The sequence below is a fragment of the Neoarius graeffei genome, chromosome 26 (genome assembly GCF_027579695.1).
Source record: "Neoarius graeffei isolate fNeoGra1 chromosome 26, fNeoGra1.pri, whole genome shotgun sequence".
Classification (NCBI taxonomy): domain Eukaryota; kingdom Metazoa; phylum Chordata; class Actinopteri; order Siluriformes; family Ariidae; genus Neoarius; species Neoarius graeffei.
In genome coordinates this window covers 54,089,978-54,117,072 of record NC_083594.1, presented here as the reverse complement: position 1 = coordinate 54,117,072, position 27,095 = coordinate 54,089,978, and the positions used below count along the sequence as shown (strand labels likewise).

Genomic DNA, 27,095 nt, shown 5'->3' with positions numbered 1-27,095 from the left:
ATACATATATATATTATACACACACACACACACACACTGATCAGCCACAACATGAAACCCACTGAGAGGTGAAGAACATTGATGATCTCGTTACAGTGGCACCTGTGAAGGGGTGGGGTATATCAGGCAGCAAGAAAGAGAGCAGTCAGTTCTCAAAGTCGATGTGTTGGAAGCAGAAAAATGGTCAATGATCTGAGTGACTTTGATTGACAAGGGCCAAATTGTGATGGTGAGATGATTGAGTCTGAACATCTCCACAGAAACAGCCCATACAGTGGTTAGTACCAAGCAAAAGTGGTCCAAGGATCCGAAGGACAACCGGTGAACCGGCGACAAGGTCATGGATGTTTAGGCTCATTGATGTGTGTTGGGAGCAAAGGTTAGCTCATATGGTCCAATCCCACAGAAGAACTACTGTAGCACAAAGTGCTGAAAAAGTTAACACTGACACCTTTCTGTTTGAGCCAGCATTAACTTTTTCAGCAGTTTGTGCTACAGGAGATCTTCTGTGGGATTGGACCATATGAGCGAGCCTTTGTGCCTCATGCGAATCAATGAGCCTTTGACACCCATGACCCTGTCACCGATTCACCGGTTGTCCTTCAGATCCTTGGACCACTTTTGCTTGGTACTAACCACTGTATACCGGGAACACCCCACAAGATGGGCTGTTTCTGTGGAGATGTTCAGACCCAATCATCTCACCATCACAATTTGGCCCTTGTCACTCAGATCATTGACCATTTTTCCTGCTTCCAACACATCAACTTCGAGAACTGACTGTTCTCTTTCTTGCTGCCTGATATACCCCACCCCTTCACAGGTGCCACTGTAACGAGATCATCAATGTTCTTCACCTCTCAGTGTTTATAATGTTATGACTAATCAGTGGACATGATAAATATATTTGGTTCGTTCTACACCACTGGGAATTTATATATTAGCACATGGCTGTTGGTCTTTGCACAAACGTCTGTGATTTCAGTTTCTCTTGTTTTCTACTCAGAGTTTTGTGTATTAAGCAGATTTTTGTACTTTCCCCCCTGTGAATGTGTGTAAGTTTTAGTGAAATACATCCTACATGTCATTTAACATCTCACCTTTAAATGCTGGGACAATACGAAAGGGAAATAACAAGAAAAAAAAAAGAACTTGCACCTCACCATAATTAAACATGGTAACGGGTTTTAAAGAAAAATGCTTCAAGTGATATCCAGGTTTACAAAGAAATGTCTGTTAATTTAAAGCGTTTATCATTTTTCACTCCAGAATTATTACTACTATTAGTGTTATGATTATTCTTATTGTAATTAATGCTGTAAGGAAATTTAAGGTTATGATGTATATTCTGTACAAATATCCTGGAAAGATGTGTGATAATATTCACTACTTGAAAGTCCTGATTTTTTTTTTTTTTTGCTCTGTAATGGTTTTTATTAAGTAAAAATGATTTTTCTCTTCGTAGCAGATTTATGAAAACCCTTGAGGTTTTGTATCAGTGCATTCTCTCTCTTTTTTTTATATTTTTCTCTTTTTTTCCTGTTTATTTTGGCCCAGATTTGATTTGAATCAAGAATGAAGTTTTATTTTCTAATGAGCATTACTGAATAAACATAAAAATACCAGGACCGACTCGCATACTCACTAATTTTTTTTAATCAGATCAAAGTTTATGTAATTGAGTTCTCCAATGTGATTTGGCCAGAAGGTGTTGATTAATTTTCTCGAACAGCAGCTCTGAAAGTAGTGCAGCTGCACCTCACGTCACATCACAGGTTGATATTAATGCGCTTGCTCTAACGTTATCAGTTTGTTTTGTCGCAGCTCATTCACAGCGACGTGTCCAGCTGAATGCTGCACATAAACCAAATCAAATAATACACATGTAAATAAATGTGTTATTAAACAAACAAACAAACAAACAAACAAACCCTATAATCATTGATAAATGTCATGAAGCTTTCTATAAGGAGGTGTTTATAAAATATTCATGGAAGGAGTCTCCAGTGTCAGTACTTTGTAATGATCAGTAAGTTCTCCGTCTCAGGACAGATTCATTTCTTTCGCATCATGACAGGCTGGAATTTGTTTTGAGATTTGAACAAATTTTTATCTGCTGTAATGCAAGGGAGGACAGGAACCAATAAAAGATCAAAACCCACAATGTGCCGTTTATTAATCAAAGGAAAATCGTTGCCATTGGGAAAGCAGTTTGGGTATAAAAGGACGAACACACAACAGGGTGTGATGTTATAGGAAAATAATCCACTTAGACATCACACCACTGTGTCCTGGATTATTTTGTTAGAACAACCAGACCTCATTCTGTTTAACCCTGACATACATTAGAATTTTCTAGATTTCTGCATAAATATGACCTAAAACATCATCAGATTTTCACACAAGTCCTAAAAGTAGATAAAGAGAACCCAGTTAAACAAATGAGGCAAAAATATTACACTTGGTCATTTATTTATTGAGGAAAATGATCCAATATTTCTTATCTGTGAGTGGCAAAAGTATGTGAACCTTTGCTTTCAATATCTTGTGTGACCCCCTTGTGCAGCAATAACTGCAACTAAACGTTTGCGGTAACTGTTGATCAGTCCTGCACACCGGCTTGGAGGAATTTTATCCCATTCCTCTGTACAGAACAGCTTCAACTCTGGGATGTTGGTGGGTTTCCTCACATGAACTGCTCGCTTCAGGTCCTTCCACAACATTTCGATTGGATTAAGGTCAGGACTTTGACTTGGCCATTCCAAAACATTAACTTTATTCTTCTTTAACCATTGTTTGGTAGAACAACTTGTGTGCTTAGAGTCGTTGTCTTGCTGCATGACCCACCTTCTCTTGAGATTCAGCTCATGGACAGATGTCCTGACATTTTCCTTTAGAATTCGCTGGTATAATTCAGAATTCATTGTTCCATCAATGATGGCAAGCCGTCCTGGCCCAGATGCAGCAAAACAGGCCCAAACCATGATACTACCACTTTTCCTTTCTCCAAACATAAGGTTTCTCATTTAAACCAAAAAGTTCTGTTTTGGTGTCATCCGTCCACAGAACATTTTCCCAATAGCCTTCTGGCTTGCCCATGTGATCTTTAGCAAACTGCAAACAAGCAGCAATGTTCTTTTTGGAGAGCAGTGGCTTTCTCCTTGCAACCCTGCCATGCACACCACTGTTGTTCAGTGTTCTCCTGATGGTGGACTCATGAACATTAACATTAGCCAATGTGAGAGAGACCTTCAGTTGCTTAGAAGTTACCCTGGGGTCCTTTGTGACCTCACCGACTATTACACGCCTTGCTCTTGGAGTGATCTTTGTTGGTCGACCACTCCTGGGGAGGGTAACAATGGTCTTGAATTTCCTTCATTTGTACACAATCTGTCTGACTGTGGATTGGTGGAGTCCAAACTCTTTAGAGATGGTTTTGTAACCTTTTCCAGCCTGATGAGCATCAACAACGCTTTTTCTGAGGTCCTCAGAAATCTCCTTTGTTCGTGCCATGATACACTTCCACAAACATGCGTTGTGAAGATCAGACTTTGATAGATCCCTGTTCTTTAAATAAAACAGGGTGCCCACTCACACCTGATTGTCATCCCATTGATTGAAAACACCTGACTCTAATTTCACCTTCAAATTAACTGCTAATCCTAGAGGTTCACATACTTTTGCCACTCACAGATATGTAGTATTGGATCATTTTCCTCAATCAATAAATGACCGAGTATAATATTTTTGTCTCATTTGTTTAACTGGGTTCTCTTTATCTACTTTTAGGACTTGTGTGAAAATCTGATGATGTTTTAGATCACATTTATGCAGAAATATAGAAAATTCTAAAGGGTACACAAACTTTCAAGCACCACTGTAAATGATAAAACTATCATAAAAAATAAAGGATGGAATCAGGGTATCCAATTTGGAAGAGTGGAATTAGGTTAATTGTGTAATTTACATAAAATAATACTGAAGGAAACTCTGACCTAGCAGCACCATTGTAATCGGCTTTGCTTCTTTTTACAGAATTACTTTAAATTCAATTCTATTCAAATCACTGTCACAAAGCAGCTTTCCAGAAATCTGCACAGCAAATTCCTCAGTGTTGAATTAACACCCAGAGTGTTTATATTGGTCCAACTGGACCAATATAAACACTCTGGGTGTTAATTCAACACTGGGGAATTTGCTGTGTGGATATAAAATTTATATTTATCCATAATGAGTAAGCCAGAGGTGACGGTGTTAAGGAAAAGCTCCCTGAGACGGCATGAGGAAGAAATCTCGAGAGGAACCAGAATCAAAAGTGAACCGGTCCTCACCATAACAGGGTCAACGTTATTGTTTCTAAATGTCACCTTAACTGTATTTAGTGATGTTTTTGTCTGATGCACTCAGTAGATGAATATGTTTGCAGCTGGATGGATGTAGACAGTGAGTGGAATATATAACACCTGGTCCAGAGGTGGGGCGGCACGGTGGTGTAGTGGTTAGCGCTGTTGCCTCACAGCAAGAAGGTCTAGGTTCGAGCCCCGTGGCCGGCGAGGGCCTTTCTGTGCGGAGTCTGCATGTTCTCCCCGTGTCCGCGTGGGTTTCCTCCGGGTGCTCCGGTTTCCCCCACAGTCCAAAGACATGCAGGTTAGGTTAACTGGTGACTCTAAATTGAGCGTAGGTGTGAATGTGAGTGTGAATGGTTGTCTGTGTCTATGTGTCAGCCCTGTGATGACCTGGTGACTTTTCCAGGGTGAACCCCGCCTTTCGCCCGTAGTCAGCTGGGATAGGCTCCAGCTTGCCTGCGACCCTGTAGAACAGGATAAAGCGGCTAGAGATAATGAGATGAGATGGTCCAGAGGCCAATCTGTAACACAATATGATGCAAATTCTGATTCTATTCAGCGTCATGCGCGTTTCAACCACCAGATGGCAGCATTGTACATTTATAACACCAGTGCCATGGAAATAGTCATTTACTCGGCTGTACGAGTCAGTATGGAGTCAAAGTGAGTGTGAAAATGCAGTATGGAGTCAAAGTGAGTGTGAAAATGCAGATAGTTAACCTTTTATTTCGTCACTGTTTGCTAAAGAATAACAGAAGGAATGCTGTTAACCAGCAACAATGCTGAAGCAATTCATTAACACCATACCACTATGAAAATATTTTGAAGATTTGAGTTTTCCTCGAATTAACCCACGGCTCAACAGACCCGAATTTACCACCTCCCCAGGAAGGTTACGTTTTCTTTGTGGTTTGTTTGTTTGTTTGTCTGACTAACTCAAAGCAGGATTGCGCAAAACCGACTACCAACCCGAAACTTTCCATGAAACTTGGTGGAAGGTCGTAGATTGGATCAAGGAATAACCCATTTTATTTTTTTCACAGTCTGGCTTCCATCAAATCGTGCACTCTGACTGGCTCGTGAGTGGTCCGGAATCTTACGATCCGGACCCCGGTTACGGACCTTTGGTGACTCGCTCGTTCACAACAACAACAAACATAGTAGCAATTTTTTGTCAACATTTATTTTCGCATTTCTCAGTATAATAGCATTAATTTTACAGCATCAATAGCGATAACGACAGTGTTCACAGCGAAAGCGAGTTTTACTACCCTGATGAAGACAAAATAAAAGAAAACATTTCAGGAGAAAGCCGAAAACCTGTAACTGTTGCTAACGCCGAGGTAATCCAGCAGTTTATTGAGGAGCAAAGGGCAGAAAATACAACAAAAAAGACTACCTATGACCTCAATGTCTTTGGGAAGTTCTGTCGAAACCTAAATGAAGGTTGAAAGGTGGAAGACATACCTGGCGAAGAACTAAACATGTTGCTGTGCAACTTTTTTATGTTTGCAACAAAGAAAAATGGCGACGTGTACGAGCCGTCCTCGCTCACATCTTTCCAGAGAAGTATCCAGCGCTATCTGAATCAAGTTTGTTCTAAATATGGTTTCCCTTTCAGGCACTCTCATTTTCTGTTAGAATTTGGTAAAGAAAAAAAATAAATATATTATTTACCAGCTTAAGGTCAGTCCATATCGTGAAATACCGTGACCTCGGCCTTGAAAATACTGACCTCGGCCCAGAGGCCTTAGTTGGTATCTTCAAGACCTCGGTCACGGAATTTCATGATACAGACCTCCCAGCTGGTAAATAATATATATACATTTTGGAGCAGATCTTTTTCACCAGACAGATCCACAAATCTAGTTTCACTTGGCCTTGGTGGAGCTCTGCACTCAACAATGCCATACATCTGAAAGTCCAGTAGATGGCAGTAAAGTTCAATAGTGAGAAAACATAGCAAGCGTAGAAATACAATATCAAAATCCACATTCATGGGGTATCAGTAATCCTGTGAGATACACATGTAAGCACATAATTCTAATATTTTTGGAAATATATCCAGACAAATAAAGTGCTTGCGGTAGCAGATTTGCATATCACCAAAGAGTTGCTGATTGTCCTTGGGGAGGTCTGTGCTCTCAGAGCGCCATCTTAGTTTGAGCATCGTATTATATCAATATTTTAGCAGTGAAGCTACCGGGAATGTTTTCAGAAAGAGAAATCTGTGCTGTAGGATTTCACAGAGGGAAATTAAGAGTGCTACGGAATAGTACTCTGCTTTTCTCAGAGTGTAAAGAATCTCTTTTCTCACTAAAGTGTGTGTGGCTCACCTGACTGTCTGATGGGTGTTCTGGCTCACGGTTACTGCTGTCACTGCCACCACAGAGCTGACGTTTGTGTAATGGAGGGAGCCTGAGAGATGGCTCAGCTCACCACGCCAACACCATCACCGTGATTCTCCACGAGGTCCGAGCTTCTGTCTTCTGATCCACCTGAAAACCAGGCATGACTCAGAAAAATAAGACTCGAAGATTTTGAAGCACAAGTTTTATTTTAAATTTTTACTAAATGGAGTTTGTAGCCTAATTGCTGGATTCCTAAACTACTGATAATATATTTTCGCCCACAGTGTTGCTGATTTCTCAGATCAGAAGGTAGTGATCCGATTTCTGTAACAGCAGCTCGGACAGATGTTCCTGCTGTACTTCAAGTCACAGGTTTAACCCGATATTAATGCACCAGTCTAATATATTATTGTTTCTATGGTAATAACACGTTCAGATGACCTATCTGGTCCACTTCCTGCTCTTGGGTTGAGTAGGGTCCTCCATCGTCAAGTGATTTAAAAAATATATATATATATTTCTATGCACACTTAGTAAAGAATGAAACAAAATGAGTTTTATTAGAATATTTTCAGCCATACGCTTCCCTCTGACAGGAGGGTTTTATTTCTGGATTTTCATCTCATCTCATCTCATTATCTGTAGCCGCTTTATCCTGTTCTACAGGGTCGCAGGCGAGCTGGATCCTATCCCAGCTGACTACGGGCGAAAGGCGGGGTACACCCTGGACAAGTCGCCAGGTCATCACAGGGCTGACACATAGACACAGACAACCATTCACACTCACATTCACACCTACGCTCAATTTAGAGTCACCAGTTAACCTAACCTGCATGTCTTTGGACTGTGGGGGAAACCGGAGCACCCGGAGGAAACCCACGCGGACACGGGGAGAACATGCAAACTCCGCACAGAAAGGCCCTCGCCGGCCACGGGGCTCGAACCCGGACCCTCTTGCTGTGAGGCGACAGCCACTACACCACCGTGCCGCCTTGTCTAATTATGTGAAACCAAATCAAATTCTGACTGTGAAAGCGCTCACAGAGTTACTGAACAGCCCACAGGTAGGATACCTGCACAGGTGAAGTTCAACACTTTACTTCTTATGTCTCAAAGTAGAAAATATACATGTACAGTATTTATCAGTTCTTTAGCTTAGATCGCTCTGTAACCTTAACTTTTAATTATTTCCTTTAATTGACACTATTTCAACCTACCAGTCAAAAGTTTGTACACACCTTCTAATTCAGTGTTTATTTCGTCCAATTCTTTATTTTTATTAATTAAAAGTCACTTTGTGTCTTAAAGTAATGATGGATGTCGTTTCTCTTTACTTAGTTGACCGGTTCTTGACATAATATGTATGGATTACTACAGCTGTTGAATAGGGCTATTTTTAGAGAGCATTTTTATTATTTACTGTTTACTGTTTGATTTCAAATGCATTAAGAAACAAGAAACTCATCCACTAATTACCTTTTGACGAGACACCTGTTAATTGAAAAGCATTCAGGTGACTCCCTCATGAAGCTGGTTAAGATAACACCAATAGTGTGCAAAGAGTCATCAAGGGAAACGCTGGATACGCTGAAGAATCTAAAATATGAAGTGTATTTTATTTTCATCTCATTATCTGTAGCCGCTTTATCCTGTTCTACAGGGTCGCAGGCAAGCTGGAGCCTATCCCAGCTGACTACGGGCGAAAGACGGGGTTCACCCTGGACAAGTCGCCAGGTCGTCACAGGGCTGACACATAGACACAGACAACCATTCACACTCACATTCACACCTACGCTCAATTTAGAGTCACCAGTTAACCTAACCTGCATGTCTTTGGACTGTGGGGGAAACCGGAGCACCCGGAGGAAACCCACGCGGACACGGGGAGAACATGCAAACTCCACACAGAAAGGCCCTCGCCGGCCACGGGGCTCGAACCCGGACCTTCTTGCTGTGAGGTGACAGCGCTAACCACTACACCACCGTGCCGCCCATATTTTATTTTTTACAACATAATTCCATATATGTTCCAGATGTTATTTCATCGTTTTGATGTCTTCAGTGTTGTTCTATAATGTAGAAAATAGTCACAATACGGAAAGCCTATGAATGAGTAGTGTAGGGGTGTACAAACTTTTGACTGCTACTGTATAAAATTATTTAGACTGCAATTTCTAAGATCAGTTAAGGTTGCAGAACAGTTGAAGAATTTATTTCCTGGGAATAAATTCATGCTCAGCGATGTTGTGTTAAAATGAGCTCCGATCTGCTGACATAAAAAGCCAAAGTTAATCAACTGTGTTGAGTCAAATTCATACTTACATCTCCAGGACGTCAGTGGCAGCATGCAGTGTTGGTCACAGCAGATGGCAAACCGCCTGTTAGCGTGGTGCGGATCCGGATTGCCTGCAGAAACGTTGACCAGGGCGACTTTCAGCAGCTGACGCATCTGCTTGTGCTGAAGGGTGACCGTGATCACTGTGGAATTCAGAAGAACAGCTGTTAAAGGAAAAACAGTCATAATGGCTGAGAGAACAATAAGAGTGGCCCTTGGTGTGACCCGTGGTCTCTGTTCATGCCATGGAATTCAGATATCTGGGATGAAGGGTCACACTTCTTCAGTTAAAGTAAAATGATAGAACTATTTATTCTATCCACATTCACTGGATATGAGCAATTGCGCACTCCGATTGGCTACTTGACTAGTAGGATATCAGCTCATATACCATGAGTAGAGAAAAACAAAATGGCGGCGCGTGTTGCTGAACCAACCGAGGATGAAATAAAAACTCAAAAACAAAACACCAAAAATACAAAAAAGCAACAAAATATGGAATGAAAGTATTTGATGGTAAGAACATCTCATCTCATCTCATCTCATTATCTCTAGCCGCTTTATCCTTCTACAGGGTCGCAGGCAAGCTGGAGCCTATCCCAGCTGACTATGGGCGAAAGGCGGGGTACACCCTGGACAAGTCGCCAGGTCATCACAGGGCTGACACATAGACACAGACAACCATTCACACTCACATTCACACCTACGGTCAATTTAGGGTCACCAGTTAACCTAACCTGCATGTCTTTGGACTGTGGGGGAAACCGGAGCACCCGGAGAAAACCCACGCGGACACGGGGAGAACATGCAAACTCCACACAGAAAGGCCCTCGCCGGCCCCGGGGCTCGAACCCAGGACCTTCTTGCTGTGAGGCGACAGCGCTAACCACTACACCACCGTGCCGCCTGGTAAGAACATATCTTTTTTATTTTTCAAGAATTATTATCTCATCTCATCTCATTATCTCTAGCCGCTTTATCCTGTTCTACAGGGTCGCAGGCAAGCTGGAGCCTATCCCAGCTGACTACGGGCGAAAGGCGGGGTTCACCCTGGACAAGTCGCCAGGTCATCACAGGGCTGACACATAGACACAGACAACCATTCACACTCACATTCACACCTACGCTCAATTTAGAGTCACCAGTTAACCTAACCTGCATGTCTTTGGACTGTGGGGGAAACCGGAGCACCCGGAGGAAACCCACGCGGACACGGGGAGAACATGCAAACTCCACACAGAAAGGCCCTCGCCGGCCACGGGGCTCAAACCCAGGACCTTCTTGCTGTGAGGTGACAGCGCTAACCACTACACCACCGTGCCGCCCAGAATTATTATTATTATTATTGCATTTTCCACAAATTGCTCCTGTCATTTCACTGGTTTGTTTACATTCTAAGCAGAAATTATTTTGTCTGACATTTTGTCTGAAGCTTTTATTTATCAAATTTGCAAAAAATAAAAATAAAATTGCTCCATTTCTCAAAATCCAGTGAATGTGGATAGAATAAAACAGTTATTCCACTCAATCTTGTCGTACACGGATTATAGACAACTCGGTGCTATGCGCCTCGTCAGCTATCAGCTCATGTACGACTTAATTTCGGGGAATAACTGTTAAATGATATCATTATCACAATAAACTGCAGAAAATTTGCAGGTATGATAAATATTTTTACAGCATTGAAAAACCCAACGTAGCTCATTAGATCTTAAAACCTTGAAATCTTTTTTTTTGTCCCAATTAATTTATTTTGTCCAAGTTTTATCTAAATAGCTTATTTTTGTAAACACCAATGTTCATAAGCTTTTCAAATGTCACTCATGTTTTACTGGTGCGTCTTCACACATCAAGCTGAGCAAAATTAAACATAATCAGAAAAATGTTATCAAGTCTTGTGCTAGGATTTTTTTTTTCTCCATGACCAAGCCTGGGCTTGATATTTAAAATGATATAACTCTCGTTAATTTAAGAAGCTGAAGATCCAAACTGACACAATGCCACAAGTCATGCTGTGCAAGATCCGAATAAACATTCATCTGAATTCTGTACAGATTGTGTGATAGTGTGTTCATGTCAGGTTATACGATGAAGATCCTCTAACGATAGACCTGTGATTAAAGCGATTTACAGCGACATTCTGATTACACGTTCTCTCAAGAACACAAAGATTCTTCAAAGAGAGCTTGAGGTAAAAAGATTTCTTTCTGACGGCTTTCCGATGAGCATCGAAGCAGCGCTCACATTCAGGTTTCGATTAATCATTTCTCACACTGACCTTTCTGTTTTCTCTCCCCTGTCATTAATTAAAAATAAATAAATCAATAAAAAATCCACAGTTTGTCATGTTAAAGCGTAAACTCATCGTTCCTGAAAATGTCGGAGAACCTGCTGACTATGTTATACAGCGCTGACACTGGAGACTCCTTCCAGAAATATTGAATAAACATCTCCTTACAGAAAATTTCATGCCTTCAGCAATATGTTAGATGACACTATATACAGCCCTGTGCAAAAGTCTTAGCCCCCTATTTTTTTCATAAAACTTTCTATTTTATGACTTCTACATTATCGAGTCAGTACGAAAAAATTTTAGAGTTCCAAATGGTCCTTTTTTTTTCAGAAAAAAAAATGTTACAGAAAAAAATGTTTGTAAATGTCTGAGCAGCAGATTCCATAAGATTAAAAAAGAAACCATAATGAAGGCTACTGGTGCAAAATTTTGGTGCAAAATGAAGAAGTGAGTGTGACAGTCAAAGTGTGCAGAAGAACTGTGGCTGGTTCTGGAAGATGCTCAGTAAAACCTACAGATCATTTCTCCATAAAACTGCACTCACTGGACTTCAGACTACCAATACTATTATTATTATTAATTTATTTTTCAGCAAAGAGTCGTCTCACACCAAATATTGACTTTGCATTTATTCATGTATTACTGATTACTGATTACAGTAATTTTTTTTTTTTAAATGTTGAAACATTTCATTCCTTTGAAGCCATTTCTGGTGGACAGTATTTCTTTACATGCTGTAAAAACAAGGGAACTAAATATAGAACCTTTTTATTTGTCAATAATGCGGGATGTGAACCTTTTATACCTTTAGAAATGCAGTTTACTTTTTAAACTTTACTCGAAAAAATAATTAATAATTTGTTTGCTGGAAATGATTTTTAGAGGTGGACAATATCCAGAGTCCCTTTGAGGGTCCCACAGCAGTTCCGAAAGAGAGAGAGAGAGAGAGAGAGAGAGAGAGAGAGAGACTTTAAAGCAGTGATGTTCGAAGCCCAGCCGGATGCTGGACGCTTCATTTGAGGTCTCAGGCGCCTCCGTTCTTCTGTTTCTCGTCTCTGTACCGGAGAGATTCTCACCTCGGTCAATGGGCAGCTCGCTCCTGTTCCTCCGGTGGAGAAGAGCCGGTGAGCTGTGTGACCGTGAGCCGGTGTGGGAGAGCTGAGGAACGGGACAGAAACAGACAGAGAGAGAGAGAGAGAGACAGAGAGAGAGAGAGGAATCGACTGAAAGGGAAAAGGCGGCGGAGCGGTGAAAAGATGCGGCGGCGGCGGAGCGGTGTCCTGGAGTTGCGCGTGCGTCCGGTGCTGTTTTGGCTCGCGCTGTGCTCGGCGGCGGTGACGGTGGCGGCGGCGCGGGGGTCACAGCACGGCATCCCGCTCGGAGTGTGAGTATCGGACCGGTTACTGCGCGGAATCATCACGGAGGCGACAACCATCACCTGCAAATAATCAACGCTCGCGCTGCAGAAATCCAGAACCCGCCCCCCGCCGCGCTCAGGAACCGGAACCCTGGAGGTGCCGGAGAGGGTTCGGTCCGGTGGCGCGCGCGCGGGTTCTGGCTGGAAGGCGCTGATTGATTCGAGCTTCATCAGTGTTTTCAGGAACAGAGTCGCTTTCAGTGGCGTTTAATCGGATCATTAAATTCACCTGAAATCAGATTTTTATCAAAACGGAGTGAAGTGTGAATTCAGCTCCCGGTCCGAGTCCGATCAGCCGGACATGTGCTGAACACCGGGAGCTCAGCGACACGCTTTACATTCACACTCACATTTACTACAGCTGCTGGTGCCGGATCAGGGCTGCTATCTTCTTCTCTTCTTTTCTTTTATTTCATTTTATTTCATTTTTTACGCAAATGTTATTTAATAGTCTAACACGAGTTCAAGAAGATTTAAAAAAAGAAAGAGAAGGAAAGAAACGAAAAGAAAATGTTAAAGATTTAAACAAAAGAAGATTTTAAAAAGCACTTAAGAGATTTTAAGAAAGAAAGAAAGAAAGAAAGAAAGAAAGAAAACAAAATGTTGATTTAAAACGTGTCCCGACTTACCGTTATTTTTATATTATTTATTTTTATATTTATACATTTATTTATTTATTTATTTATTTATAATTATTATTTATTTGTATATTATCTACATTATTTTTAGATTATACCATTAAAAATAAACTAACCTGCACATTTCAACTTCGAAGTTTAATAATGTCGGAATTCGCCATTTGACCCAAAATAAAAGGTCAAATAAAATTTAATGTATTTCCATGTTTATAAATAAATGCAGGATTTCATTTATTAAAAGGTTAAACAGGGAAGAAACCCTGCTCTAAAATATGTATTCAAGCTTTAAATAAAATATATTTTTTAAAAATCCTTAAACGCCTTTATTATTATTATTATTATTATTATTATTATTATTATTATTATTATTATTATTATTACACCTGCGCTTTAGGTTTTAAACACTGATGAACATTAATGTCCCGGAGGCTTAAACACCTCCATAAACACCGCAAACATCGAGTTTATTCGTTATAACACATTTTTAATCACAAGATAAACAGCTAGTTGAGATTTGAGATTTTTAAAATTTTAACACCTAAAACTACAAGCTGGAATTAAATCTACGGTGCAGCTGATGTGCAGTGAAAAAAAAAAATCATCCCAGAGTCACAAACAGCTGCAGCTTGTGGACAAAACAACAGCACAGGAATAATGGAGATATTGGAGATAATGGAGCCAAGTGCATCAGTGTGTTCTTTTCGGTTTGCATAGAATTAAAATGCAGTAAATGTAAAGAAGCTGTGTGTCTGATCTGTCTGATACTTCAGTTTAAAACACCTACAGAATGCAACAATCAGACAAAACACCCTCCAAAAACCGGGAAGTGAACTGAGGCAAACGTTTTGAAGAAATGAAAATAATTTCATTATGTTCATAAAATGCAGAAGGACTTCAGACCTCCAGGAGATGAAGGGCTCCTGGTTTCTTCTTGTCACTCTGATGATGATGATGATGATGATGATGATGATGAGCGTCAGAACCTGAGAACAAATAAACACTTAATAAAACATCATCAATAGATATTCAGCTTTATGAGAAACATATCTGTGGTGTTTTCATGTTTGTGTCCCTTTAAACTCTGTGAAAAGCACTAACTCAACTAAACTAGCTAACTAGCTGTGTAGGAGTTTATAACAAGATAACTGACTCCTTAACCTGCTCTAATCAGCCAGGGAGACGTTTGTAAAGATTTATTTGACGAGTTATTCGGGTAGTTGACCTTCCCTTCCCTTCTGTGAGGGAATGTTCATGCTAGTTGAGGCTAACACTGAATGCTAACAAAACAGGAGATGCACAGGCCTTTCTCTCACAACACCACAACACACCAACCATGAAAACCGATGAATTAACGCAGGAAACCGAGTTTCGTGTCGCTTTTCCGTGATTGTATGTGTAGAAAAAGGCTTTATGTGTCATATTTACACTATTTAAAGACGCCAGAGTGTTCAGTAACCCGCTGCTGGGACTGGCCTGAACCATTAGAGTTTAACCAAAGCATTCAAATTCAAATTCAAACGGGAGCGCGTGCCCGGGTATGAACTCAGCGCGAGGAATGCAGTGAGACAGGTGAACATGTTTACAGTAATGCAGTGAGACAGGTGCACATGTTTACAGCAATACAGTGAGACATATGCACATGCTTACAGTATTGCAGTGAGACAGGTGCACAAGTTTACAGTAATGCAGTGAGACAGGTGCACCTGTTTACATTAATGCAGTGAGACAGGTGCACCTGTTTACAGTATTGCAGTGAGACAGGTACACCTGTTTATAGTGATGCAGAAAGACAGGTGCACATGTTTACAGTATTGCAGTAAGACAGGTACACCTGTTTATAGTAATGCAGAGAGACAAGTGCACCTGTTTACAGTATTGCAGTAAGACAGGTACACCTGTTTACAGTAATGCAGTGACACATGTGCACATGCTTACAGTATTGCAGTGAGACAGGTGCACATGTTTACAGTAATGCAGTGAAACAGGTGCACCTGTTTAGAGTAATGCAGTGAGACAGGTGCACCTGTTTACAGTAATGCAGTGAGACAGGTGCACCTGTTTACAGTAATGCAGTGAGACAGGTGCACATGTTTACAGTATTGCAGTGAGGCAGGTACACCTGTTTATAGTGATGCAGTGAGACAGATGCACCTGTTTACAGTATTGCAGTAAGACAGGTACGCCTGTTTACAGCAATGCAGTGAGACATGTGCACATGCTTACAGTATTGCAGTGAGACAGGTGCAACTGTTTACAGTAATGCAGTGAGACAGGTGCACCTGTTTACAGTATTGCAGTGAGATAGGTGCACATGTTTACAGTAATGCAGTGAGACAGGTGCACATGTTTACAGTATTGCAGTGAGACAGGTGCATCTGGTTATAGTAATGCAGAGAGACAGGTGCACATGTTTACAGTATTGCAGTGAGACAGGTGCACCTGCTTATAGTAATGCAGAGAGACAGGTGCAGCATCGCATCCCACAGTGTTTCACATTCAGGAGAGTGATTACACACATCACAGAGACATTTCTACAGCTGTATTAGGTCTGAGGGTCAGTCAAACAAAAGCTTAAATTCTTTATTATTATTATTATTATTATTATTATTATTATTATTATTATTATTATTGTTTGTTTTGTTGCATTATTTCTTGCAAAAGTGTCCCAGGTTTGAGGTATCAGCAGAAAGTTCTACTGAAAACAATGAACCAGTGTTATACAAAGTGAATATCCTGCTTCTGTCACTTATTAGGGTTTGATTAGATTCACCCTGTAAACCCGACACTTCCACCTTCCACCCTCCACCCGACACACTTCCACCCTTCACCCGACACACTTCCACCCTCCACCCGACACCTTCCACCCTCCGCCCGACACCTTCCACCCTCCGCCCGACACCTTCCACCCTCCGCCCGACACCTTCCACCCTCCACCCGACACACTTCCACCCTCCACCCGACACACTTCCACCCTCCACCCGACACACTTCCACCCTCCACCCGACACCTTCCACCCTCCGCCCGACACCTTCCACCCTCCACCTGACACACTTCCACCCTCCACCCGACACCTTCCACCCTCCGCCCGACACCTTCCACCCTCCGCCCGACACCTTCCACCCTCCGCCCGACACCTTCCACCCTCCACCCGACACACTTCCACCCTCCACCCGACACCTTCCACCCTCCACCCGACACACTTCCACCCTCCACCCGACACACTTCCACCCTCCACCCGACACCTTCCACCCTCCGCCCGACACCTTCCACCCTCCACCTGACACACTTCCACCCTCCACCCGACACCTTCCACCCTCCGCCCGACAGAGCAGGTCCTCTGAGATAAACCAGCCGTAAACTGTCACATCCCCATGGAATGGAATGAAATGTCTTGCTCATTTTTTTCTTCAGTGTTGTGGGTTACTGAACTGCTTTTTCTTGTCTGTTTTGCTCAGGGTTAAACTGTGGGCTTCAGCATTCGGGGGTGAAATCAAATCCATCGCCACAAAATACTCTGGTTCACAAGTCCTGCAGAAGGTAGGCCTCCTGTCTGTCCACCGGCGTTCGTTCTCCATCATCACATCCAAAACTCACACCATATTCACGACAGTGTGCACTGTTCTCATGTGTATGTTCACCATTTTGTAGTTATGTTGTAGTGAAAAAAGCTATGCAGGGACTGGACTGGAATCCCACAATGCACTGCGATAGATTAGGGTCCAACAATGGTTGTAACATCTCTCTCTGTCTGTCTGTCTGTCTGGGCTGAAATAATTAAATAATATTGGCTGGCTTTTTCATGGTCTATCAGATATATTCCATTCAGCTGGCATGATACTGAATGAGTCGAAGATGAGACCACAAAAAAAGCCAGCCAATAATATTATTATTATTATTATTATTATTATTATTATTATTATTATACATTTCTTTCGGGTGTTCAAAGCTTCTTTCCCTTTCAAAATTCTCTCAAAAGCTTCCATATTTAATGACGCAAACCTGGCAGCCATGTTTGTTTACAAATTGTCCCAGTTGCTCCCTCGCAAGCATGGAAGTTTTACATCTCCGATGTGTGACGTCATGTTGTCTTGACAACCATGCAATATTGTAAACCATATTCAGCGCTCATTCTCCATTGGGTAGAGTGATGTAATACATGTAGGATAAGCAATATGCTAACAATATTGCATGCTATCAAACCAAATAAATAAAATCCGCTAGAAAGGAACAGAACACATGTTTTTATTCCATCGAAAAAGTGTCCTGGATGTATAATTATATATCATATCGTATTGTTTGCTATGAGGCTCTCAGTTCTATAGGTCTGAATATTGAATGTAAAATTTGTCATCAATTTTTACTGAGATACTTGAGGTGTAATAAACATTTAAACCTCATCAAGCCCACACTCCCTTCTCTGAAAAAGTAGCTTCCTTTTTATTTCAAGTCAAGAAAGGCTTGTGTATTGTTACACATCTATCTATCTATTGATCGATCAATCGATTTCTAATTCCATCTTCTTGCCTCACTATGCTATTGTATCCAATCCCAGAATGATGATCTGCTTTCTTCGAGAAGATCACCAAAGACGCTGCACACTTGAAGAGTTTGTTGAATAATCAGGGTTTTTAAGCTTCTTAAAAGGTTCTACCTGGAACCTTATCTGATAGAGAATCACTCCAGGTTCCTGCAGACAGAAAACTGAATCAGACAGCTCAGCTCAGCTCAGCTCAGGTGGGAGAGACAGATCAGCTTTCAGTGGCAAATACCTTTCTCCAAATCAACTTAGAGTTGAGGGGCGGCACGGTGGTGTAGTGGTTAGCGCTGTCACCTCACAGCAAGAAGGTCCTGGGTTCGAGCCCCGGGGCCGGCGAGGGCCTTTCTGTGCGGAGTTTGCATGTTCTCCCCGTGTCCGCGTGGGTTTCCTCCGGGTGCTCCGGTTTCCCCCACAGTCCAAAGACATGCAGGTTAGGTTAACTGGTGACTCTAAATTGAGCGTAGGTGTGAATGTGAGTGTGAATGGTTGTCTGTGTCTATGTGTCAGCCCTGTGATGACCTGGCGACTTGTCCAGGGTGTACCCCGCCTTTCGCCCGTAGTCAGCTGGGATAGGCTCCAGCTTGCCTGCGACCCTGTAGAAGGATAAAGCGGCTAGAGATAATGAATGAATGAATGAATGAATGAATGAACTTAGAGTTGAGCTGAAGGTGAGAGCGTTCCTCAGGTCTCAGCTTGGCAATACCAAGATCTGAACTCACAACCTTTAGAGCTTTAACTGCATCTTTCACTCTTTGTTCTTTCTCTCTATGTCACTTTGTACTTCTTTTTCTTCTTTTTATCCATTTCCTTTTTCTGTTTTTGCCTTCTGTCTCTTAATAATGCATACATTTGACCTTTCATTCATTTCTTTCTGCACACCTTTTCTTTCTTTCTTTCTTTCTTTCTTCGTTGCTCCTTGATCTCCTGTGAGCACTGAAACACAGTGCACGCACACACACACACACACACACACACACACACACACACACACACACAGAGCGCAGTAGCTCCAGGGTGAAGTGTATTGTGTTCTGTCGCCTCTCAGTCACTCAGCTGCACACAGATGGTCCTATTGGAAAAGACTCAGGTGTGCGTCAGAGAGACTCAGCTGTTCTTGTGTGTGAGAGCATGCATGCGTGCATGTGTGTGTGAGTGTGTGTGAGTGTGTCTTCTGGTTACGGCTCATTACCCACTGAGCTTTTTTTTTTCTCGTCTCGTCTCCAATTCTCTCTGGACAGAATCAGCCAAGAAGAGATAAATTGAATAACTGGAGCTATGTGTAAATGTGACCCCTGGACGCCTGTCACTCAGCAAAATCAGGATGTTCCTTACGATGCACGACAATATGTAATAATTATAAACATTGACAATTAAAAATATCAGCTATCGCTTTTGGCAGTAGCTGCCTACATAGGGAGCTTTTTTGTCCTTCTGAGATAAAAATCTGTACGATTCAGAAGGTAGCACGAGGAAAGCTGAGCTCTACGTTTCCTACACTCCTCAGGGTGCTCCAGATTTTTTTCCTACAACAGAATATTTCCCAAAGGAAAGAGGTGGAACTCTTTCATTATCAGTTGAACCTTAAAAAAAAAATCCCACTTGTACTTGGTACACTTGTACAGGGTTCTTGTAGGGTTTAAGAGTTCATTCGATGATAAAGGCTTGTAATAATGCACTCTGTTATCGGGTGAAACACAACCTTTAAGGAAGGGTTCTCCTGAAGAGACTAAATTTAAATTTGCTCAATTTTACACACATCAGATTGCAGTATGTTTGTACATCTTCAGCAGGAAGGCAAAAAGGTCATAGAAAATCAGAGCTGGAGCTTTCCATATTGGATAAGTTTCCAAGTAAAGCCCTGTTATTCATGCAAAGAACGCTTAAATATCCATCCAACTCTTAAAGAACCATCGAAGAGCTCTCTCTCTCTCTCTTTTCTTTTTAAACTGTAGTACCTGAGAAATTCTTTTAGGAGAAAGTGTTCCATCATTTGAACTTGCAGCTTATGAGTGAATTATTTTTTTAAAAAAAGCAACAATATCACAGGACCACAAGAAGATAAAAACTTTTTAATGTAATTTCAGTAATATCAGTTACAATACAATTTATATCTGGAGAGAATAAGACTTCTCAGTGTTGTTGTAGACAAGGCAGATGCATCTGACAGCTCCTGAAAAACGGGGTGGTTCTTCTTCTCATTACCCGAGCCAGCAGGACAATCATGGCTACTGATGAAGGGGCTGTGAATTACAGCATGGTGGAGAGAGAGAGAGAGAGAGAGAGAGAGAGAGAGAGAGACAGGATGTGGGAAAGGGAAGGGAGGGGAGGACAAGCGTGAAATGAAGTGTTCCACCTCAGTAACTCTCCCCCCGACTCCTTCTCACTGTAATGGGATGTGTGTTGTGTGTTCGGGGTGGTGTGGGCTCGAGCGCTCAGTGCAGGAACATGCATCTGGATTTGTGGAGGATTTGTTGCTATGCTGCCCATCAAAGAGCAGAACAGATGTTTGCTATATTGTGTGGGGGCACTTGTGTGTGTGTGTGTGTGTGTGTGTGTGTGTGTGTGTGTGTGTGTGTGTGTGTGTGTGTGTGAAAATGGTTTATTAAATTTTGAAGAACATCCATAAAAAAATTTGCATTTAAAAAAAAAATTTCCAGGTGGTTACAGACTGAAACCCTGAGCTGTGTTGAAAGCATGTTGTGTGTGTGTGTGTGTGTGTGTGTGTGTTCTGCAGGCTCAGCGTTGTCTGAAATGTAGCTCATTATCCCAAGCCACCCAGGCTTGACACGTTATTATCTTTGTCCCGCATTCAGACTCCATTTCAATTACTCTCCGTCCATGTGTGGCTCAAGCTCCAAACCGTTTTTTTTTCCCCCCTGGTGCAGACGTCGACCCGCCCCTCTTCAGTCTGATCTTCAGCGAATTGTGTGCATTGCAGCAGCTTCTCAGCCAGTCAGAGAGCTGAGATTGGGCCTCGTACAGAGACTGGAGGCATCTCGGTGTCCAACCAGAGATCTGAACCAAAGCATTTAGGCAAATCAGACCAGACAGAAGAGATCATTACTTACAACTTATTAAAATCTTCCTCTGCGCAGATACAGTATGTCGTGGGAAGAAATCAGCATCAACACTAACGCAATGAAAGCAGGAATCAGGCATTTCACTCAGAAATGTGACTACCGGGACTCCAGGGCCTTGGATGGACTGCTTAGACAAAAAAAAAAATCTATATTATTGGTAGTGATGTTGGTGGTGATTGTGATGTTTTTGGTCATCCATAAACCATCTGTTTAACAATTTCCAGAATGTTTGGTGAGATGATATTTGGGAATTTTGGGAACAGTCAAACCTTCAAGGTCATCAAGTCCATACTTGGTTTCTTCACCTTGAAATGAACCTTCAGAGAACTTGATATCAGTGTATTCCTGAGAAAACCTGCTCAAGGTGGGAAAACACCCTGAATGAGACACATTTGCTTGCTTTGTCACACCGATGGAAACTTTCAAGTAGCCAGTTTTTAGGAGGTGTGAATAAACCATGAGTCTCCAACATTAAAAACCCATGGACATAGAGAGAACACATAGAACTTCCCGAGCCCTAAACCCTGAAGCTATGAGGTGGACACGCTACCCACCTCACTATGATGCATCCAACAGGAATAGATTATAGGTTTAAATATCAAGTGGCTATTTATGGGACATATGAAGTGCACTATATGGAGCTTAGGTTGAGCACTTTTTCAGGAAGTCATGGGAGATTTGGGATTTGGCTCAGGTCTAATCAATGAATCTCTTTGATTGTGCCTGCAACATTCTGTCATTGTTCTGTAAGATCTAACTGAATCCTACAATATCTAAAATTTTCTATCAGGTCCTGTTGCTCAGATCATGATTGAGAACACACACACACACACACACACACACACACACACACACACACACACACACACACACACACACACACACACACACACACATCTGGTTGGAGATAAACTGTCAGGACTGTCTGTCTACCTACATTTTTATCTCTTCACCACTGTGACATTCTTTCTGAAAAAAAATTGATGAAACCATGGAACAGTGCAATATTTCAGTGTTATCGTTTGACTTTGCCTGATAAGGTTGTTCTTGTTTGTGTCCCTTCAGAAATGTAAGGAGTACGAGCGTACAGTTCAGATGGAGGAGGCTGACGGAGCCAAGCTGGTGCAGAGCATCTCTGAGAAAATGGCTGAAATGTTCCGCAGCAAAGCGCAAGCTGCACAGGTGTGTATGAGCATTCAGTACAGTCTGTCTCAGGTCCAGAGTGAGTCCGAGTCAGAATCACTGATAACGCCAGCACAGAGGCTGGGCATTCCTCATACCATCAAGGTTCAGGAGTGATGCTGAGCTTTTCAGTAAACTGTATTCATGGTGAATCTGATCCTTCAGTACATTCTTGGAGTTCAGACAGAGGTTGAGGCTTTAGAACATTCTGTGGGCTCCGGAGTGAGTCTGACTGCACATTCCATTAATTCATGAGTGATTCAGAGTGAGAAGACTCTCTGGAGTCATGAGTTTGAGTTGGCACACTCCACTGAATCAGAAGTGAGTGTGAAGTTTACAGGTTATACCAATCCTGGAGTGAGTGGGCTCTCAGGACATTCCCTGGGTTCAGGAGTAAACTGGAGCTTTCAGTAGACTTTGATGATATGGAGTAAGTCTAAGACTCTCTAGAATCAGGAGTGACTCTGAGTCAGTACCATGTACAGGTTCAGGAGTGACTCTGAGTCAGTACCATACAGGTTCAGGAGTGACTCTGAGTCCGTACCACATACAGATTCAGGAGTGACTCTGAGTCCGTACCATGTACAGGTTCAGGAGTGACTCTGAGTCAGTACCATGTACAGGTTCTGGAGTGACTCTGACTCAGTATCATACAGGTTCAGGAGTGACTCTGAGTCAGTACCACATACAGATTCAGGAGTGACTCTGAGTCAGTACCATGTACAGGTTCAGGAGTGACTCTGAGTCAGTACCATGTACAGGTTCAGGAGTGACTCTGAGTCAGTACCATGCACAGGTTCAGGAGTGACTCTGAGTCAGTACCATGTACAGGTTCAGGAGTGACTCTGAGTCAGTACCATGTACAGGTTCAGGAGTGACTCTGAGTCAGTACCATGTACAGGTTCAGGAGTGACTCTGAGTCAGTACCATGTACAGGTTCAGGAGTGACTCTGAGTCAGTACCATGTACAGGTTCAGGAGTGACTCTGAGTCAGTACACTTCATTTGCGCAGTCAAGCAAACTGTAGAGAGTGTAGATGGAGTTGATTCCCCCGGAACCCTGTGTCAGTGTTCAGCAGCATCACTTCACAAAATTAGGCTTTTCCAAAGAGTAGGCTAAATTATTTTATAATAAATATTGACGTATAATTAATAATACATAAATAAATTATGGCTAATCGGTTGCTAATGTAGGTGTGTGTGTGTGTGTGTGTGTGTGTGTGTGTGTGTGTGAGATTTTCAGTTGAAACGAGACACTGAAGGAAGCAGCAGTGTATTTAACACTAAACTAGAACTTCTTTATTTTTATTTAGAGTGCTCGAATCTCAAGCAAAACCAATCGATGTATATTATTATTATTATAATTATAATTATTATTATTATTATTAGACTGCACCTCTCCTGCAGCATGTGCTTGTTATTTTTCTCTCTCAGTAAAATAGCCGACATTTTTCTCCCTGATTTAATTTGATTTGATTCTGTGGATGTGGATAAATCACGGTGTGTAAATGAGTGTGTAACCGCCCCCCCCCCCCCGCCATGCTGCTGCTCCTGTGTTTATATCTGAGTGTTATTGATGTGATAGAAATCCTGTTATCACGGAGCCGCAGCGTCTTACACACACACACACACACACACACACACACACACACACACACACACACACACACACACTGTAGCATGCTCTATCTCTCTCTGTCACACACACACACACACACACACACACACACACTGTAGATGCTCTCTCTCTCTCTCTCTCTCTCTCTCACACACACACACACACACACACACACACACAGACACACACAGAGAGAGAGAGAGAGAGAGAGAGAGAGAGAGAGAGAGAGAGAACATCTACTGTGTGTGTGTGTGTGTGTGTGTGTGTGATATAAACGTTAAGCTGTTATGCGCATAATAAAAACACGTAAAAAATCCAATCTGTGCAAAAATTAAAAAATAAGAGATAGCTAAAGTGTTTGTAGCAATAGTACACTGTAATTATATCCATAATATAAAATAGTTTTTAGATTCTGACACAGCCAATTATTATTATTATTATTATTATTATTATTATTATTATTATTATTATTATCACCAAAGCAATACCAAACATCTCTTCTGTTTAACTGATCAGGATTTAAAAAAAAAAAAAAAATCGAGTGTAAATGATTAAAGTGAACTGAGACTATTTGAAAGCTAATAACATGACTTTGGGGCAGATTTATAAAAACACCTGTCCTTTTTTTTATCTACAGTTCTGTTTCAAAAAATGAACACTCAGAAAATAAACGCATTATTATACCATTAAGGGTCCAACAGCTTGTACCCTCGAAGGTACTGATTTGTACCATTTATACTGTTTGGGGATATCTGTACCTTTATGGCCCTTACAAGGTCCACATAGTTACCCTGAGGTCCAATACTTAGCCCGAGGGGGTACATTCGGGGAGACTGGACCCCAGGGGCCACAAATGGACTCCGACTGTACCTTCTGACAGTGTGATGCATGATCTTTGCTTAATGTGATTAATTGTTTTTTTCTTCTCATGTTTCTGATGAAGAACTTAACAAGCGTGTAAAGTGTCCATGTTGGAAAAAATACACGTGGTTTAGAGGATTTATTTCCAGGTTAATAACATTCCTCAAATAGAAACAACACAGTGATCAGGTGAAGAATTAAAGAGAGCTGAAGAACAACCAGAAAAACAGGACTGAGAGGGAAAGGAAAGGTCTTTAACTGTCATCAACAGGGAAATGATTTATCATGAAGTGTTTGCGAGTGTATTTTTTTCTCCACACGTCAGTCTCGAGAAATGAAAAACATTTTAAAAGGGAAATTGCAAATTGATTGTCAAAAAAAAAAAAACAGTTCCAGGTCTACAGTTCCAGTGTCCTTGATTTTTGTTTACGTTGCACCCAGACCCCGACTGCGACATTTTAATTTCTTGTCCTCCGGCAATCTCTCTCTCTCACACACACACACACACACACACACACACACACACACACACACACACACACACACACACACACAAAACCTCAGGTGACCCATTAACAGCACAGAGACCTCAATTCCCCGAGTCTCGTCCTGCTAATCAGTGCCTCAGTTCTGTCCCTGCATCACACACACGGTCTCAGAGTTGAACATTTTGAATCTGTCCCCATGTCTGGATGCTCCTGCAGGAGTAGAGAGTTTACACATCACGTGGTTTTGCCCTGCAGAGGCTGGTGGAGGCGGCGGAGGAGGCGCACTTACAGCATGAGGAGAACCCCGAGCTGCAGGTGAGAGCTGCTGCTGCTGCTGGAGGACATGTGCATGCGGGAGAGTCTGAGGATTTTATTGAACATGCTTCAAGTCGCCTCCCAAAACAACCTTTTCCATCAAATAATAATAATAATAATAATAATTATTATTATTATTATTTAAAAAAAAAAAACTTTCAGAAAAAAGCGGTTCCCCGAGGTGGTACCTTTATCTTCAGTCACATGTCTTTCACCTGGACGTGTGGAAACAGTGCACTTTTATCACTGGAGCTCTTTTAAATATCACCTCCACTCACCTGGTCAAAGGTGAACACATCATCATCCCGCTCCACCCACAAGGACAAAGGATGGGACCCTTTAGTACCTTTAGTACCTTTTTTTTCCCCCCCTGACAGTGACATTATCAACCTCGGCATTATAAGGGGCTTAATGAGGTTAATGCGCTAAAACAGCGGTCTACAAACAACAACAACAACAACAACAACAACAACAACCTCCAACTCCTATATTGATCATTAGACAAATGTTTATCGATATAATAATTTCATAAGATAAATATAACAATTATTAAAAAACCACATGTTGTATTCTGTATTCACGTTAATCCTTTTTCAGAGGCTTTTATAAAATTATAATTATTTTAGAGAATCTGAACGCGGCTTGATTTATTGGAGAATAAATATTTTCAGCATCTCGTGTCCTATAATAAAAGAATAACCCAATAAATGAGCTCGAATATAAACAGATTATACAGATTTACTGTCGTTGTTTAAAAGCGTTCATCATAATCATTATTATTATTATTATTATTATTATTATTATTATTATTAATAAATTCAGGTTAAGCATTTCAGAAAAGACCAAAAGTGTGCATGTGGAAGGGCTTTTTTTTCTCAAAATGTTAGACCTAATTCGTGACCAAGCTGCGCGTGCAAGTCTAGTTTGAAGTCATCATCATCATAATCATCATCTTAATCATCTTCATCATGTCCGTGAGGTTGTGGTGTGACCTCAGCAGCTCCACAGACTCAGGTTGAAGATTAATGACGTGTCCGACTCCGAGACCGAAATGGAAAATTCACCGGAGTATAATTGCTTAAAAAAAAAATAATAAAAATAAATAAATAAATAAATAAATAAATAGTGATGATAGCTCCCCATAATGAACTCGTTAACAAATTCCCTTCACAAATGAAAGCAAAACGAAACAAAGAGTTTCTGTCGGATTTCTCCACGCAGATCCAGTCTGATTCATGACGTCATCTGCGTGTCGCATCTCTCTGAAGCGCGTGGGTTGGAAATATTTCACTCTTTTTTTCGCTTCTGTTCATCAAACACCATGTCCCTCACTCCACTCCTCCTCTCCTCTCTTCTCTTCTCTTCTCTGTTTTGCTTGTCATCTGCTCCACTGTTCTGCCTCTGATACAGGAGCATTGTGCACTAATCACCGACATAAAAAAAAAGAGTCAGGTTTCCTGAAGGGAATCAGTGCGCATATCAATTTTTTTTTTTTTTTTTTAGAAAATGTCACTAAACCCTATTTTAAGTCCAGTTTACACCATGACACCGTGCACAACTCTCACCAACAATATCAGGACATTTAACTCGCTTTCTCCTTTTTATAAATCACCTACTCAAACCTGAATTACATCA

The 27,095-nt window shown here is 41.5% G+C and overlaps 1 protein-coding gene across 1 annotated transcript in view; it reads left to right on the top strand.

Moving 5' to 3' along the window:
- Window positions 1-12,299: 12,299 nt before the first annotated feature.
- Window positions 12,300-27,095, top strand: part of cacna2d3 (calcium channel, voltage dependent, alpha2/delta subunit 3) — a 75,971-nt gene continuing 61,175 nt past the window's right edge. The window contains exons 1-4 of the mRNA XM_060910339.1: window positions 12,300-12,709; window positions 16,836-16,917; window positions 22,063-22,179; window positions 25,401-25,460. Coding sequence (XP_060766322.1) covers window positions 12,582-12,709; window positions 16,836-16,917; window positions 22,063-22,179; window positions 25,401-25,460 — 387 coding nt within the window. The 5' untranslated portion in view covers window positions 12,300-12,581. The remainder of the gene's footprint in view (window positions 12,710-16,835; window positions 16,918-22,062; window positions 22,180-25,400; window positions 25,461-27,095) is intronic.